Consider the following 18,361-nt stretch of genomic DNA (forward strand, 5'->3'; position numbering starts at 1 on the left):
TGCGCCGTGTTTGTTCGCGGGGGCTTACGCCGGCCACGATCCCCTTCAAGTGTAATGACACTCGTGTCCCAGGACGCATCTTGACTACCGTGCTCACCTTCATCTGTTGGTCCTGGGAGATAAGGAACTACTGATATGTTTTTGTAGTAGAAGGGGTGAGTGAGGGAAGCGGAGGCCAAGTTGGGCGGTGTTTATTACTGTGGTTGTTTTCCCTCTACCATCACCATATGCCTGTTTCGAATTTGTGTTTCGAGATTCATTGGCTAACGCTTTTTGCCTTTTTTTTATTTTTGCGTTTTAACGCAAAACAATTTTTTTTCCAGAGAAAATGAGTTGCAACATTTGGTCATGGAAACACCAAATTCGGGTTCATTTGAAGCTGCCAGATAAGACATAAGACCTTGCTTTTCTTCAGCGTCTGCTGACCTTTTTAAGGCAGGTTGTTCCGCTAGATGTCCTCACGGCTGTCTTGTTGCTGTACGAGTGCTGCTCTCACCGTCTCATCAGTGCATTGGAGAGCACACCGACATCGCTCCATGCGACTGTCAACGACACGAACACACCACAGTTAGAATGGTGCCGGTGATTCTACGTGGCAAATGACAAAGACGCATAGCTGTTGTAGTGTGGTAGGGAGTGGAAGTTTAAGAAGTTTTAGTGTTTCTGTTAAGCTTTTCTATTTTTGGATGGGGATTAAAAAGAATCTTTTTTCATCTTCATCAAAAACTTTGTAGCCCACCTAGAACCTCTCTAAATATGTAGTATGCATGAGGCTCCCCTTCCTTCCTTTCCCTCCCAGAGTTGTCATTGCTCGTCTAACTCACTTTCTCGCTTCCCCGTGCTCCCCACCCATCGTGACGAAAACTAATTGTTTCACGTGTTGATATCATTACCATCAAGTTTAATGTCCTCCAACGTAACTGAAAATAGTACTCGTGTTAATTAGATCTTTTTAAAGGCTGTGCACTGCGTATTAATGGACAATGCCAGACGGTTAAGTTCAGTTCACGAAGCGATGATTGAAACTGAAGAGACGTTTTTATTTTTTGTTGGTGGGAATGGAGGGAAACAGTACCGGCGTATTTGCGGAGATAAAACGAGTGTGGCGAGGTTTTTAAGGAGCTTGCCTGGCTTTGTCGCCCACTCCGTCTGTTACTGAATATGAGACTGGACGTGAATGTCAGCGAGGTTTGGGATGGCCGAGCAGTTGAGAGACGGTGCATCATCACCCACCCACCCCATAACGAGGCGGTCAGCTCAAGTGTAGTACGATGGTGAGCCTGTAGGCGTGACGGAGGAGTCGAGCGACTTCTGACGCTGGCCGTCCACCTCCTCCTGCAGCTTTTCACGGACTCCGCGAGGTCAGAAGTGGGGCGCTGAGGTCGGCGGAGAGCCGTAGTCGTTGTCGTGGATTTTGCTGGCGCTTAGCGCTTGATGTGATGCCCGCACCTCGCTTCGTCATGGGTTGAGCTGGGCTGGGGGACAGGCAATGAGAGACCCAGCCCTGGCTCAAGCCGATTACCGTCTGATGTGGCCTGCAAGATCCCAGGTGGTGGGTATTGGGGTTTATTAGGTGTGGCAGGTCGCGCCGTTAGTGATGAGGAAATCACCACCACCATCCCCTTGCTCGTTGCCCACACAACGTACGTACTAACTCTTCCCTGTTCTCGCCTCCTTCCCCCTCCCGTGCCTGTGAAGCGATGTGGAGGAGGCGCGACGTCCATCATGGCGGACGTTTGCGTCAGAGTGGTCAGCAGTAGTTGCAGCAGGCGACGATGTACTTGCTGTCATATCGGTACGCTTGCTTCAGAACGTTCCTCGGCAGGAAGTTGACTCCGGGAATGACAAGCATCAGATGCTTATCCTCCACCTACTCGCACACTCATGCCTGAAAGGGTTCGCTGCCGTGTTTTATTCCCTGCGTTGTTACTTTTTCTGTTACACGTTTAAGGGGTGTACGGTTGAGGTCGAGTAGTAACTACAGCAAGGTACAACCGTGGTGGAATAGTAACTGCCCAAAGGTACCATGATGTCAAAGACTGGGTTTGGCACCATGGCGACTGTACCTACAGGTCGTCGTGGTCGTATAGAAGTGTCTGGAGTTTTGCTGGAGCCGTCTACCTCTCAGCTGTCAGTCATCTAGCATGGCTATCACACCTTTTACAAAGGAACCCCCCACCAGCTTGTCCTTCATGTCGGGAATTTTTACTGTTGCGCATGCTTTAATAACTTGTCATAATCTCCAGTTTCCACCAGCAATTGTTTTGTATCATGCTCTTTTTTTGTTTGTTTGTTTAGATCCATCCCATCTGCAGCTTTTCTTTTTCATTTTTTTCAGAGGATGTTGCTTTACCATCAGATTTAATGTTTTTATGTCCTGTTAGATTTTGGTTTGTTTGTGGCTTTTTATGCCACGGCAGTCCTTTAAAAAAAAAACAAAAAAACTTACTACCCTTTTATCATATTTTTGTTCCTTATGTTGGCTTTTGTTGTTAAGGAAGTTATCATATTACCTGAGAGTAACCAGTACCTTCTCTCGGCGTGATATAGCCTTAGCTGCCGGTACCGCACAAAGCACTAACAAACATCCAGCACAGCTAAGTTAATTCTCCTTCTTCCTGTCCTTCGCCTTTGTTCAGAATATGTGAAAATCTTTCGGTCGCCATTTAATTAACACGCTGCGTAGGTTGCAGTGTAAGACGAGCAGTGTCTTTTGTTCTAAGACCATACCCCGGCCATTGTCCGTTCAGCCGTGTACGCGTTCCCTAGGGAACGGCGCCATAGTAGGTGCTCAGGGCTGTATGATTTAATTAAGGTCAGCGAATCCATTAGCGGCTACAATTACCTACAGCATCTCATGCGCCGAGCACTGCCAGCGCAATGTGCAATAAAAAGGTGTTCCCTGTAATTGACTTTTCAGCCACGCTCTCTCCTCCTCATCACCAGCCATCCCTCCCATCAGTGTCCTGCGCTCCCACCCGCAAGTTAGCGTGCATCAGAAACCGCCACCTTACTCATTTTTGTTTTGTTTTTCTCACCCTCCCCTTTCCAGCGAATCCCTCCTCGAATAATTGTTTGGTTCATGATGCTGATACTTTGGCTCATCACATTCTCCGTGTGTGTGTGTCAGCAGCTGCCATCTGCTGGCTTACACAGTGTGGAGTTTCATGCTGTCATTCTGCGACCCAGACCTTTTATTTGGAAAATCAATTTAATTATACCTTTGATATTTTTTTTAGAGGCTCCGTTCTTTCAAATCCTTTGATAAGCCTAAGTGCATGCTAAGTTGTGTTATCTGGCCATTGATTTCCACTGTATTAGTCAGGTATTGTGCTGTCTTTGTCGCGTGTGTATATTTGCTCTGCAGCTTTCATCTGTTGTCCCAGGTCTACATCGGCGTGGAGAATGGGCTTTGACACCGGTTCCGCGCGGTATATGCAATTACAGAGATGCGGAGCGCGCGGCTGCGAGGTCGTGAATTATGTAAAAGTATACACATTTGCTTAGCTTGAATGCGTTCAATTTAGCTTCGCCCATAATACGGGCGGGCCCCTTCCAATCAATGTTTTCCCCGGCGCGAGCATTATTTTATTTCGGCTGGCCGGCAATATTTTGGTATCGAATTGTTATGCGAATTTAAATGAGTAAGTTGTTTGCGCTTTGTCTGCTAGCGCCGATGGAGCCACTCGTTGAATAAGGCTAACGCGGTACAAAGGCCGGCGCATGCGCAGAGCGGCGTCCAGGGGGCGCTGCGTGAAATGGAGGCGATGGATCATTTGTTACTCAGTGACTGTCAAACGGTTTTTTTCTCTCCCAGGACAGAAAGCGTCTGTAAAAAGAAGCCAGAAAAAGAAGAAAAAAATCAATGCTCTCCATAACTTTATTGATTTGATGAAGTTGATTACTGTTGCTAGCTTTTGTTACAATCAGAGTAGAATGTATATTGTTTGTTGCCTTGGTGATGGTCCGCTGCACATTTATAACTTTGAGACTGGGATGAAGGGAGGGGACGTGGGGAGGGAAGTCGGCAGGGTATGGGGATGCAGGGAGCGTTAAGTGTCTAAAGAAATGAGAGAAACAAAAAACACCGCACACAAGAAAGGTTTCATCGTTTTTAGACAGACTGAAATAGCTTTTAGTCGTGCAGGTGGGATGGGGCGTGTGGTTGCCAGATGGCGGACTTTAAGCTAAGGAAACAAAATTTTTGTTGTTGTTGTTGTTGTTGTTGTTGTTGTTGTTGTTCGTGTTGTCGTAAGGTAGACTAGAGAAGTCCAACGAAATGGACTGAGGACAGTGGGAAACGTTCAACATCATCGAAAGATTGATGTAGAGCAGTAACGTTCGCTTAAGGCAGATGTGTAGTCTTTGTGTTTAAAAAGAAATTAGTTTTAATTTATTATATTTCATGGGCCCACGAATTGATTCCGAATATTTTGTGTTTGCTGAATATATTGTGTTTGGATAGGTTTTTTTTCCTTTTTATTTTTGACAGCTTGTATTTTTTAATAAACTTCTGTTTATATCGGATTTTAAAGTCTTTTTGTCAAGCAGCGACACAATAGAGACCAAAAAAAAAAAAAAAAAAAAAAATCCTCCATTTGGTAACTCCGTGTAGTCCATCTAATCGGGTTTTCGTGGATTTTCAGCTGACGGGCCACAGAACTTTACAAACTGTGTTTACGGACGTCGTTTCTAAGTGAAAACATGGCAAAAAGCATTCGACAGACTATCAAGCGTTTGACCAGAGAAGTTTAGTTTGGTTCTGAGAGTTATGCCTGCTGAGCACCTTGCACTATAGGAGTGCGAATGAAGGGTGTGTGAAGAAAGCAAGGAAAGAGAGTTCTTGTTGTCTTGATTGCTGTTGTTTGCTGCACATTGCGCTGTCTTGGGCACTGCAAGTGCTTCTGTCGCTCCAAACTACCCATCTTCTCCCCCCACACACACATCATCACCACCACCACCACTGCAACATACACACCTTCTCTTGCCAGACTTGCCCGCAGCGTGTGGCCAACACATTGATGGTAGGTGCAGCTCTCCTTCACACAGACATTGGCGTCCCGCGGACAGAAAAGAATAGCGAGGCTGCAAGACAAGTGGCACTCGAGAGCGGAAGTTAGCTTCCACGGGTCACTCGCCCCGCATCGTTCAGATATCAGGCATCACAAGATGGAGCGCGCCATTTTGTTTGGGCGGCGTAGAAGCACCCAGGGCCCTGCACAAGAAAAAAAAAGTGGTGGTGGTGGGTGATAGAGATGAAGCTGGGGAAAAGAAGTGGGAAGGGGGAGACACGAGGGGCGGTAGTGCTAGTGACAGGCATGACGAAATGACTCATCCAGGATTAATGAGATTCAAATGAGGATAATCGTACAACAATACCAGCAGGTGCTGTGGAGAGTGAATCAATGCGCTAGCTAGCACTGTCCTCTTGTCTGGCACTGCAGAACACAGCAACCTATTCTGGCCGCTTGTAAAGCATCATGCTGTCAGATTTGCTTGAAAAGTGCAAGTTTTTTGCTGTTGTTTTTTTGTTTTTTTTTCCGGCTATTTTGACAACAAATTCTCTATTCCCTCCCCCCTCACTTACCCGTTTTTTTTTCCTACAAAACGTTTATTTTCGGTATAGATTTAAATTTGTGACATCAGGAGTTACATTTAAATATGAGTTGTGTGCTTTGTGCAGTGTGGCGTTGCGTTCACCTGGAGAGCTTTGCGATCGAAAACATGATATCGCTAGAAATATATATCGAGAAAGCGGAAATATACAGCAGTTACAGTTTTTGAAGTCTAAAGGATACGAAAATTTTCCTTTATTGGTCATTTGCACGGACTTTGCTTGGTCACTTTCTTCATTGTTGGTAAATATTTCGGAATATTTTTTTAACAGCCACATTAGAAACAGTAGAGCAGCAAAACTGAAGCAGTTAAAGTTGTTGTTTTTTTTTAATCCATGCACTAGAACCGGCTGTTTGGGATTTCCCATTCCCTTCTGCCGCACTTAGTGTTCGAGGGGGCTTTTTGTTCAGGGTTTTTTTTGTTTGTTTTTTTCTTTCATTGTCTTTTTATCGCTGTATAGATAGCGACTTTTATATATACGTGATATAGACTGATTGCATTGCCTGTTGAAGGAAATGGATATGGATAGTTCTTTGGATTACACCTTTTAACAGGCACGACCGAAGCTTGTCATCAAACAGGTACTTGGTCTGTCAGCACAACCTTAAGTGACACAACGCTCCTCCACTTCGGAGGGAGGTGGGGCTGGAGGTTGGGACAACCTGAGTAGACCGAGATGAACATCGTCGGCGCATTGATCCCTGCAAATGGGGAAATGACTTCATCATGGAATGTCAAGAACGCTGTTTACCTACGGCGCCCGAAATAGCCGCGCGTGGCAAATGAGTTGAATACTTTCATGTGCAACCCCTGTTTATCGCCCGCGCGTTGCACTTTATAGGTGGCGCTGCTGGGCTCTCAAGATGGCGGCGGGCCAGCGGCAGTCCGGCGCTTGCGCGTGGGGCACTTTGGAGCCGTTCTGATTCCCGCGCTCACTTTATTGAAAATCGGTGACAGTTTAAACGCCCGAGCGTCCCCGTTTCTCTGACACCGCTGTCTATCCAATTCCCTACCACTCTGCTCTCGCTTCTGTCCTCTCTCTCAACCATTGCTAACCCCCCTTTTCCTCTCCATGATTTACTCTCTCTTTTCCGTCGCTCTTCGTTGACGAGATCGCTCCTCACAAATCCAGAAACTGAACGTACTTTTTTTGTAGTTTTTATCCACTTCCTTTCAAAGCATTTTTTTTTTCTTTAACTTCGCCCCGCCCCGCGCCCCCCTACCCCAACACACACATCACTCCCGTTTTTCTTTGCACGAAGAACCGACTGTTCCTTTTCTGGACTTATTGGACTGGAATTGAGCATTTCAGAAAATCGGGGACTGTAAAATGACGGGCGCAAGAATGGAATTGCAGATGCTGGGAGGAATTGATGTTTGCACAAATGGATGTAAATGTATACAATTAGTTTTGATTTCAGTGCAGGGATTGCCTATTGATCTGTGGGCCTCCGCTGCAGGGGAAAGAAAGACGGCAGCGAGGAAGAATGAGGTGCTGGGGTGTGGTGCTGGTGGTGGTGGAGGGTGGCAGCAGGGGGGATGAAGGCTGCGGGCTGCCTAAGATATAAAGGGAGGGGGGAGGCATTGTGTAGAAGCGGAGATAAGGGATTGAAGAAGCAGCGGAGGAGGCAAGTGGCGTTGCGGGCCTTGCACATGCAGCTGGCCGAAGGGTGGCGCTGTTTGCCCGAAGAGGTGACAACTCGTTTTCGGATTCTTTAGTCAGAAAAAGTGACTCGGCGGTGCAGTCCCTGTTTCGAACGGCGCGCGGGTCTGAAACAGCCGAGACTTGACGAATTCTAAACTGGCCATGATCGGTCTGTACAACATACCGCTGATCACTCGAGAGCTGTCATGCTTGTGTGTGAAGGACATTGATACACCTGTATTGTGGTGTGTCACTTGATAAAACTGTTGTGTGATCGGACACTCTTAGCTTTCACTTGATTGAGTGGTTCATTAATTTCAGAGTAATTTTTCTCCTCTTGATATGTCAGATCGAACCGAGTAAATACAAGAATCTGTAATTTAAGTCAGTTGGGTACGATACAAAAATATGCGGGTTACCCCATCCCCTGTGAGGAAGGAGTGGCAGGTGGCGTAGAAGGTACGTGTGTATGTTTTCTGATGCACGATAAGTTTCTAGAGATTGTTAAAAATAATTTATGACCAACAGAATCGCCGCTCAACGTCCAGGGTGTTTGTGTGGGGGAAGGGGTAGCGGCGTTGGTAACGTCCCAACAATAAGAGGCTTGGCTATCGGGACGCCGTATAAATTCCGAGCAAGGTTGGCCCGCAGACCTTTTGTCGACGCTGGTGTCCTGGCAACGGGTGGCTGTGACGTAGGTCGGGGTGCCAGCTCGCCAGGTCGCTGCCGTTCATCTCTGGTGACTGGCCTGTCCTCCTGCCAGGTAGGGGCCTGACCCCTCACGGTTCGGTTAAAATAAAAAAATAAAAAAACCCGCTTTGCTGCTGATGCTCGTCCTCATCCAGCTTACCTTGGCTTTGTTCCCCTGCCCTCCACGTGCAAGCGCGATGTGCCAGAGCGGCGCCACAGCAGCAGGGCCGCTGTTGTCGTCGACGCTCCTGTCCTCGTGTTTACGTGCGAGAGCTGTTTGATGCATGGTGGTGGTGAACTCGATGGCTTGCCCCACCCCTCTTTACCCTCGCAAGCTGCTGCTGCTGCTACTGCTGTTCGTGCTTGCGAGTACAAATAGTAATATCCTGTGTGTACGGCGTGCTGTCCCCTTACTGGCAAATATGTAGCTACAGGCGGGCGGCGGTATGTGCCGCGTATTGCTGTTTGTCTTGGCTGCCAGAGGAGAATGTTTCGCTGGCACTACAAGTGCAGTAATAGGCGGTCGATACCAGAGGTGGGGTGGCACGCTGACCAGTCGCCTGCTGCTCACCTACGTTGACGTCAGTGCCTCCCACAGTGGTGACCGTGTATATACGCCTGTTTCTTTGCTCTTTGACTAAAAGCCTGACTCAAGCGCCACGACTATGTGTAGGCTTTGTGCTTTTCCTTCTCTCTCTCTCTTTCCTACCGTATGATTTTCTCTCTCACACGCTAACAAACACACCTATCGACATAAAGTATGGGACCAATGCGGCCGATCAGCAACAGATCGAAGTGAATCTTACAGCCAAGGCTGGTATCTATCGCACGAAGACAGATATGCCTATCTTACACCTCCACTTGCAGTAGGTTCATCATGCACCTTCACTTACAGCAGGTTCATACCTATATTACACTCCCCCAGCATGTTCATCTTGCATTTCCACTTACAGCGCGTTCATACCTATTTACATCTCCACTTACACTAGGTTCATCTTACACTTCCATTTACAGCGCGTTCATACCTATCCAACACCTCCATTGACAGCGGTTTATACCTATCTAACACCTCCACTTACAGCGCGTTCATTCCCGCCATGGAGAGGGCGAGCTGTTCAAGGGGAATGTGGCGCGCGCGCTAAACTGACGATCGCCTCGTAATGCAAGTTGACAGCAGGACCACCCCTGTCGCCTGGTTATCCAATCAATACACGTAGATGCCCAGTTATCTTCTCAAGAATCTCGCGACCCCTCGTGCCCTCATCATTCCCTCCCCTCTCTCCCCGACACATATCGTAAGCGGGCGGCCAGCGATACAAACTGTCCCCCACCCCCGCCCCACCCCACAACCACGTCCCACCAACTGTTCGTGCTCCCGTGGCTCCCATTGCCACTGCTGTTATTAAGTTTGGGTCTTCAAAGCTTATCACTCGATTGCTGGCTTTGTTCGCCGCTGCGCACCATGTCCTCCGCGTGTCGGCCGCCTGGTGATGGCGTTGGTCCCCGTGGCTGTCGTGGTGGTTGGCCTGATGCATCCCTCCCGGGTTTTCTTGCGGAAGTCAGCTGATTTTCGTCGCCCTTCCCCTACCCACCCACCCCTCCTCACCGCTGTCGTCTACCAACACTTGCCGCCCGGTCGTCAAGGTAGGTAATTCGCCACCCATGTTGTCCGGGGTGCCCCCTGGCCAGCGCGCCACGTCTGTGACTGTGTACCGTGTTCGTGGCGTAGGTAACTACATTGTCTGGCTAGAAACTCTTGTCTGATAGGCAAGTTACTAGAGGCGGGGGGTCGTAACTGGGAAGTGGGATGGGCCATGGCGATCGTCTTGCAATTGTATCTTTAATTTGAGATTCAATGGATTTCTGTGGTGTGGATTTATTTGTAACATTTTTAAAAGTTGTTAAACCGTTTTATTTTGAAACACAGGCGTGTGTGTGTGTGAAAGAGAAAGAAAGAAAACGACTATTCGCGAACCATCCTATGAGAAGCTTTGACGAATGGTTCCGTTTCCTACTGAAAACGCTACTTTTTAAAAAAAATTTTAAAATGTATTTGGTACTGTGCTTGCACCCGTATGCTGAGTCATTTCCGTTGGTATAGAGAGGTTATATGAGTGTTTTGGATTTCACATAAAAATGCTGGTAGTGAGGGAGGTATAGCAGTCCTGTTGTCCGCCTGCACCTTTCTCACTTCCAGACCCAAGATATCGTCAGAAAGTCGTTGTTGAGCGATACAATCTTTTGTTCTCGTTACCCTGATTTCGTCTTGTCATTCTCCTTGACAACGCAACCCTGCCTATCCCTGGTCACCACCACCATCAAACTTGGGGTATGGCCAAAGAGTAATGGACAGACAAGCGTAGGGAAAAGGACAGAAGCAGGCACGGGATGGCCGGCAAGGCAAGACCTATCACTCATCACCAAGTCCTACGCCATATGGCGGCACGGCACCACCCAACACGGGACATGACTGCCAGAAAGGGTGTAGCAGACTATATATTTTTTCCCGTCAAACCAGCAGCACACACGCGACCTTCGACCCCTGTCTTTGTGTTGGAAACAAAAGCTGACACAGAGGTGGATTATGTCATGTTCCCACCCATCCACCCTTTGTTGATTATATTGTGCACTTTGTGCTGGGACGAGCGCGAATTTTGGGGGGTTTGCTATATTATTTCGCATGACGCATAGCAATTTCATGTGCCATTATCCTCGCTGTCTGCTATTGGTTTCTGCTTATCTGCCCTCGGTGCACCCTTTCCAAGCCGTGGTAAAGAGTTAGCTGCTGGCACGGCGTAAAACTCAAGCAACCAACCTTTTGTCCAAGCCTAACGTACGCGCGCGCGTCTGTTTGTTTTGGTTTATGACTGACGTAAACGCACGCGCAGTGTGAAATCTTTATGAACTTTGTATGACAGGCTTTTTTCCGTTTGTCATGTTTGAAGTTCTGTGAAGAAACCGATACGAAGCTGTAAGACAGTGCCAGGTTAATGACCTCCCCTCCCTTCTCTCACTATCTCCTATAGAGGTGGTGACAAGATTCTTTCAGACAGCATCTTGCGTGCCGCTTATTTCTTTCTCCTCGTTTCGCTCGGCTTCATTGTCCCGAAGACGCAGTCAGCGCCAAGCGGAAGAACCGATGACTTGGGAACAGGTCCGTGACCGCAATAAGGAAATAGGACGGGAGGAAGGAAGAACAATAGCGAGGCCTGACTGATGCCAGTGTCCCTGCAGGCAGGCGACAAGCGCTGTGCGTATCACCTCGTACAGGCATTTGGGGAATGGAACTCGATGTGTTTTGGGGAGGGGGACGCGTGAGTTGACCGGAGCATGAAATGAGACTGGACTGCGGCCCTCCTTTCTACCATCCTCCCTTCCATTGCCTCCAGAGGGGTTCGGTGGTGAGCTGGCGATGTGGCCTTCAGCAGCAGTTGCAGGACTTTAGCCAGTGTCCTGCGCGTCTCGCGTCTTTGGGCGAAATGTCAGCAGACGCTTGGCAACTGGGAAGCTGAGCTGGGCGCGTGGAAGACGGCGAGCGGCACAACGGTCCAAGACGCGAGTGGCCGGTCGGTCCCAGGCCGGCGGCACAGCAGCGGCAGCAGCTAGCGCTCGCTCACGTCAGATTAGCCGCTCGGGGGGACGGGTTTGAGGGGAGGGGAGGACAAGCTGCGACGATAGCGGGGAGGAGATACATCGGGAGTTAGCTGCTGGTGCTAGTTGCTGCTTGCTTGCTGCTTGCTGCTCGCCGCACTTCTCGCATGCCGTGCCGCAGCTGCAGCGCCTACACCTCCAGTGGCGTGTCGTACATGGAAGGAGGGGGTGGCGGTGAAGGATGGAGTGTGGACAAGAGGCTCGTGGCGCTGGGGGAGGGGAGGGGAATAGGAGACAGGATGCGAGAGGTAGGGAAGAAGAGGACCGTTGGAAGTGACGTGGGGCGGGACTTGCCCAGGGCTAAGCTAGCTTGTGGCCGATGTCTTGGAGGCGAGCGTTTGTGGCCCGTGCGGAAACGGATTGCCGAGTAGTTAGAATACCGGCGTCCCAAAGCCGAGGCGCACCGGTTCTATACCCGTGTGTCGCAGCGAACCCAGTCAACCCTTGCTGTCGGTAATGGGGTACTCGACTCCTCAAAGGTTTGAGAAAGGTAAAGCTTCGAGGGGGGGGGGGGATAGAAGATGGGCGCCGCCCTCACACAAATAAAAAACAAAAACAAACTGGCCCGAGAAAAGTGTGGTCTCTAGTAGGGGACACTTTTACCTTTGTGTCCCGTGAGGGTCGCGCAATAGAAAATGGGATTCGATCATTACCTAAGAAGTGGATCTGATTAGGCCGTAACCCCGAAAACCATTGAAAAAAAAAAAAACAAGCCTGAGTCCGGTATCTCCGTTAGTAAACTTAAACACCTCATGCTTTTTATCATCTTGGAGTTTAATTTCAATTTATTTCGCCGGAACTAAGTTTTTTCTCTCTCTCCCCCCGGCTCACTTCCGTCGGAATAAAGTGTTTAGACGTCTTTCTTGTAAAGGGCCTGCAATCGGACTGTGTTGAGTATGTGACGAAAGCAAATTTGTATGGTTATAATTAAACATTGTCAACAGTTTCTCCTGTGCGGCCATATGCCGCTGGTTATGAAGGCCCTCGAGACAGGGTGTTGAGAGGAGCCCAAGGAACAAGGGAATGTCGGGGTCAGCCAGCGAGTCCCTGAGCGACAGTAGAGAGTGACGTACGACTTTGTCTAGGATACAAGGCACGGCGGTTCGCCCTCCATGCCAGAGACATTGGGCATTTAACAGCGTGGCGGCAGGTTGGTGAGAGGAAAGCCAATCGCAGACTTCACGATCTGCATAGTGTTGCCTACCCCCCTCCCTTCTTCCCACGACGTTCAAATAGACCCTCTTGCATTGGTAATAACGTGTCTCTACACCCCAGCCTCCCACACCTCCCACCTCGGCCTTTCGCGCACACCACTTTTCCTCCCTATCGCACGCCAATGACAGAAGGAGATGGGGGCTGGCAACGGTCAACCCAAGGCAGAGAACAGGCGGAGAGGAGGGGAGGGGAAGGGGAATGGGGAGGCGAGGGGGGCCAGCGCGCATGTCGGAACTGTGACGTAGCCAGGCGCTGATATGGCGGGCCCGCTTGCCGCTAGAAACAGCGACAGCGCTGGAGGAAATCTATAACTGACGCTATTGATTGTTCCTGTAATTGTGCCCAGATCCTTGAAGAGCGCCTGCAAGTGGGGTAGAGTAAGAGCGAGGGGGAGGGGTCGAAATTATAAGGAGATAGACAAGGTACTAAAGAAAACAAGTGGTTGAGTCGCTGTGGAGGTAGCCGGGTAGGGAGAAAAGAAGGGAGGGGGAGACACGAAAGAGGAAGGCGAGCACACACACTCACACGCACGCACGCACACTTTTCCATCCCATGAACGCCGGCTCCTTTCGTCTTTGACCACACAGGGGGGGAGAGCCGGAGGTGCTGCAACAGCTGTGCGACGGACCACAGCAGTCCCTCCGCCTGCTCTGTCGTCATCGTCGTCGCACGGAAGACGTTGCCACTGCCGAGCGCTGAATCAGAACAGTTCCAGTGCAGTGATGACCTCGTCCTCTCGTGGCAGAGCCGCGCGCTCTCCCCCACCCCACCCTCTCGTGTGCACTCGCAGCACCCATCCATCCCTCTTTCTGTGCGACAGGGGCCGCAGGGAAAACCAAGAAAGCCCGAGATTTACTCCACCCTTCTACCACCAACCCGGTAGTGCAGCTAGAGTTGCCTTTCATTGTCCATGACCCTTCGTGGCCTTTCTTTGGTCGAGGTGGATGACCCTCCTTACGGCCGGTCAAATTTGGCACCGCGGGCGCAAAACCTTGGATACCTTTATAAGTTTGTGTGCGGAAACAAGACACCTTTCGGTCATAAACCGCTCAATTCTTTGACCTTATATTTGTGTCCAATTTCTTCATTTAACAGGAAACTTTATTTTATACCCTGAAATTGCGCAAAACGCCGAAAGCCTACCCCTATACAGAGATTTTGCGCCACATAAAGTTATTAATCTTTGACGGCACCACTCATGGCTGGAAGCAGACGGCATCAATGCATTACGATACCCCGACCCCCACACCCGGTGGAGGGTACCGTCGCGAGGCCACGTCACGGGTGTTATTACTAACGACAGTGCCCGTTTCCCCGTCCTGGTGCGTTCAGTGGGGACTGCGTGTGTGCCTTCCCCGGGGGGATGCTGGCCGCTGGGCGACTGCCGGCGACTTGCGGAGGAAAGGGGCGGGCGACGCGTCACCGGTAGATGTGGGTAGGGAGTAAAGAGGGGGAGGGGTGCGCTGAGACAGCGCGCGCATCCCTGCGTCATCTTTCTCCTGTCCCCACCCCTGTCATTGTCCCCCTCCCCCATCCTTCTCCTGCACCAGCAGCATCCGACGTTTCTAGTGACAACATACCACCCCACCCCCTTCTCTCTCCTCCTTTCTTCTTAACCCTCTGAAGTTCATAACCACTTAGTTGTAATGCCTCCCATCCCACCACCTCCCCCTCCGTTCACTTGTCTCTCTCTTGCCCTTCCCCTTTTGCGCTTGCCTACTAGCTGGGCTACAGCCTGACAGATGTCGACTGTTTGCTGAATACACAATAGCGACCTGTAGTTCTCTCAGCCCTCTCTATCTTTTCCCCGCCCCCTTGTCCCCTTTCTCCCCCACCCCCTTCCTTACCTCTTCTTGCTTTCCTGGGACGTTGGTGTTTGTGCCACCGCGGGCCGTATCTTTAGCGGCAGGAGACAAATGGTTTCCGTACTGACAACGTACCGTCAAGGCTGCTGATGCTGGCGCAGCATGCACTGGGGACAGCGAAAGAAAGAGCGTGTGTGGTGATGACTGCCCGTAGACCGCCAATACATCGGCTGCCCATCATCGTCATCCCCTCTTTCCTCTGTGCGCGTAATTAAGCAGCAAGGAGATAGAGAGCGGGTGGCCCAAGGAGAGACAGCATCTTTGTTCTTGTAAGCAGCAGGCTACGTGAGAGAGCGGGAGCCCGGGCCACGTAAACGATGGTGCCAAGCCCCCTGGCGACCCTGGAGGTTAGTTACTACCGCAGAGGTGTGCGAGTGCGCTTGCGCTCTTGTGACCAACCGTTGTTAACGTTCCGTGGATGGGTGGCTGTTGATGACAACCGGAGGAAGGTTGAATAACACCTGGTTTTGTTTACCCTGTTCGGGAAAAAAGTTATTTAAGCCACGTGTTCTGTGTTCATATCTTTGGAAGAGGATAGAAAAGTAGGATTCAAAAGGTTTATATGGACGAATAGGGAAATTGCAAGGGCAGAAAGGACACCCGGACCCATGAGAACGTATCTGTGGCAGAATGGGGAGAGGCGGGGTGGGGTGGGGCAGTCCGTCCGGTTGGTGTTGCCGCTTGTGGTGGTGCCCGGCTCACTCGGAAAGCGAACAAAGGCATGCTTGCTTGGCGCTGATGATCGCGCAGGCCAACCTGTAATATATTTTGATGAAATAGTCATTGAAGCGGTGGAGAAACGCCGCGGCCGTCAGCGCCATCTGTTCGCTTCTCAGTCCAGTACGCGGGGCAGGAGACGGGAGACAACTGGGGCTCAAGTCACACACCAAGGTTGGCATCCAGCGTTTGATGGCGACAGTTGCCGAGATACAATTCTGGACCTCTCTCCATCTTCATATCCATTTTCCTTTTAATGTTAACCGCAGAGTACTTCCGTTGTTAAGACCATCGTGCATCCGACGGGTCATCAAAAAAAAAAAAATTCTTCAGAAATCGTAGTATTACATTTTTGGTGATCAAAGAAAAGCGCAGAATAGTAAAGAAAACATTTTATTATTTCCTTTATTCATTGGTTTGTTTGTTTTTTTGTCCGCTGGATACCATGTCAAGGACCTGCAGATTACCGTTAACTGTAAGCAAAACCGTCTGTTCTAGGGGCCGCAATCCAGTGTTGGTCTGCTGGATAGATCAAAAGATTGATAGCCCATTATAGTTTGCTTTTGGGACTGATGGGATGGAGCGTTTTCTTTTAGTACATACTTGCAGAATATGCATTTGGAGGTTGGTGATTATACTTACTAGACCACTTGACCACGTGAGCATCATTTTTAATGACTGAGGCTTCTGGCACAGTCATTGCCATGTGTAGTAACTGCCACAGTTGGCAAATTAGTAACAAAATATTATCCATTACTAAAGATATTTTAAAAATTAAAATCTTACTTTTTTAGAAGTTGTTTCAAGAAATTGTAGTTCTCACACATAACATTTTTCTGTTTGTTTGACTTCTTTCCATGTGCATAACAAGTGCATGTGCATGCCCCATCTTGTGTGATGACATTCATCTATGTTTTTGCAGAAAGATGGTGAGGAGTGACTGCACTTCACACTTAAGCTGTTCACGATGATGGAAGTGCACCAGCCTCTTAGTTGCTTGTCCCCAACCCAGCGTCTGTCCAGCCTGCCCAGTCACCAGCCACCCCCTTCCCTACACTCTCCACTGTCTCTGCCTGTGAGGATTCCTGCCACACCTTCCCCCACTAGCACCATGATCATCGAGGCTTCTCTGCACTCGTCTGTTTCCACGCCTCCAGATTCTCCTCAGCAAGGGGAGACTGTGCCCAACACAGACATGACTCAAAAGGAGTTTATCCCGGAGGATTTTCAGACAGATGGAAGTCTGCCTGAAACACTGCCAAAAGAGCCCATAGACAGTCGCACCTCGTGGAATGCTAATGGTCCTGTTGGTGGGGATGTAAGAGACAGTTTTGACATGTTCACACGTCATGTGATGAATGCAAAAGGACTTAATGGGGATGGTTCACCATCACCTGTTCCTCCACAGCTGAGTCCCAAAGAAAGATCTTCTGTGATTAGTGAGGGAGAAGAAAGCCAGAGGAGCATCAACGAATGCTACACACCACCATCCAACCATGCTTCTGAAGGCACAGACAGGCGGCCGTCCCGGCGGAAACAGACTTTGGAAGATATTGTTCGCAGGATGAGGACAGTAGAGCCACCAGAGAACATGTATGATACTGATGAAGAGATGGATCAAGAGGATTTGATTCCCCTGGATGAGGGTCAGCTGCCAGAAGATGAGGTGGATGGAGCACCCTTGGAGATGCCTCGCTACTTCAGTCCGCAGACGTGTGCTGAGTCCGTCATTAAACGCAGCATGCAAGGCCACTACAGGGACTGTGAGGACATGGAGGAGGAGGAGGAGATCATGGAGGATAACAGCTCCCATGAACCAGAGAACTTCCTACACATCAACAAGAGTCATGATGATAGCAGAAGTCTAAGTGGCAGTCCCGAACTTCTTCATGAACCAAAAATGCACCATTCTTCACTGACCCAGGAAGGGACATCTAGGAATCCAAGCAACCTTGGTGAGGATTTGGAGAGGAAGGGTGTGCTGGATGGGCTTCCAAAACCAGGCATGCCACCTCACCTGACCCCATCACTGGGTGGTGGGCTTCACTGTTCACTACCTATGTCCTCTAACATCAGCGAGACAGCTTACTCCCCACATCATTATTCAACCTCCAAGATGAATGGCTGGGGCTTTCCTGGGGGTCTTCCCCATATGTTCCCCTTTTCCCCTGCAGGCATGCTGGACCATCATGGCCTGGGGCGAAAATTCCTGCCCTTTGACAGCAAGATGATGCCTGAAGTGGACAAGGACTATCTTAAGTGCAGCTACTGTGAACGTACCTTTCGCCGTCAGAAGAACCTGGAGAACCACATTGAGAACACGCACCAAGGGAAAGGATCCCAGCGGCCAAAACGAGAGAACGGGGACATGTACTTCAAGTGCACACATTGCCCCTACACCACCAAACATCAGAGCAATCTCTATGTGCACCTCAGAATTCACACAGGTAAGAATTTTTTATAATCCATTTTGCGAAGAACATTGACTGAATTCGCTTGAAATGCTTTTTATTTAATACGACAGAACCATTAGTCCATGAAGTGAGCAAAAGCATGAGGCAGCAGGTGTTTTCTACATAAGTTTAAAAACAATTGAAAAAAAGTTGCCGCCATTTTCACATTCATTTTATGTTATTTTCATTCCTTTGTCTCATTGATCATGATCCAAAATAACAATGCAATGCATTTTTCTTTATCCTTTCATGAAATTGTTGTTTCTGCCAAGAGTAACATTAGAAAATCACTTTACATAAAACATCATCAAAGACTATAAAAGAGCATAAAATGTCTACATCCTCATTGTAGTTCTCCATGTCTAATCATTTCTGCTTGTGCTCTTGGTCTCCCTTACAAGCATTGCAAATCTGTCCACATCATCACCTGCAGGTTTAAGTGGTGCATTAGAGGCGTTGTCTCAGACCCTTATAAACCCTATATGCATACAAAAATATGAATTTTTAAC

General features: G+C 49.2%; 1 protein-coding gene across 9 annotated transcripts in view; it reads left to right on the forward strand.

Annotated features, from left to right (window-relative positions):
- LOC112560768 overlaps positions 1–18,361 on the forward strand; it is a 66,627-nt gene that overhangs the window by 35,062 nt on the left and 13,204 nt on the right. For 8 of the 9 annotated variants that reach the window (XM_025232822.1, XM_025232819.1, XM_025232827.1 and 5 more), the window contains one exon: positions 16,322–17,846. In XM_025232822.1, the coding sequence (XP_025088607.1) occupies positions 16,367–17,846 (1,480 nt within the window). In that variant the 5' untranslated portion in view covers positions 16,322–16,366. Of the gene's footprint in view, positions 1–14,720; positions 15,030–16,321; positions 17,847–18,361 lie in introns of those variants that run through there. The other variant, XM_025232826.1, reaches the window with a different exon arrangement.

Source organism: Pomacea canaliculata, linkage group LG3 (genome assembly GCF_003073045.1).
Source record: "Pomacea canaliculata isolate SZHN2017 linkage group LG3, ASM307304v1, whole genome shotgun sequence".
Taxonomy (NCBI): Eukaryota; Metazoa; Mollusca; class Gastropoda; order Architaenioglossa; family Ampullariidae; genus Pomacea; species Pomacea canaliculata.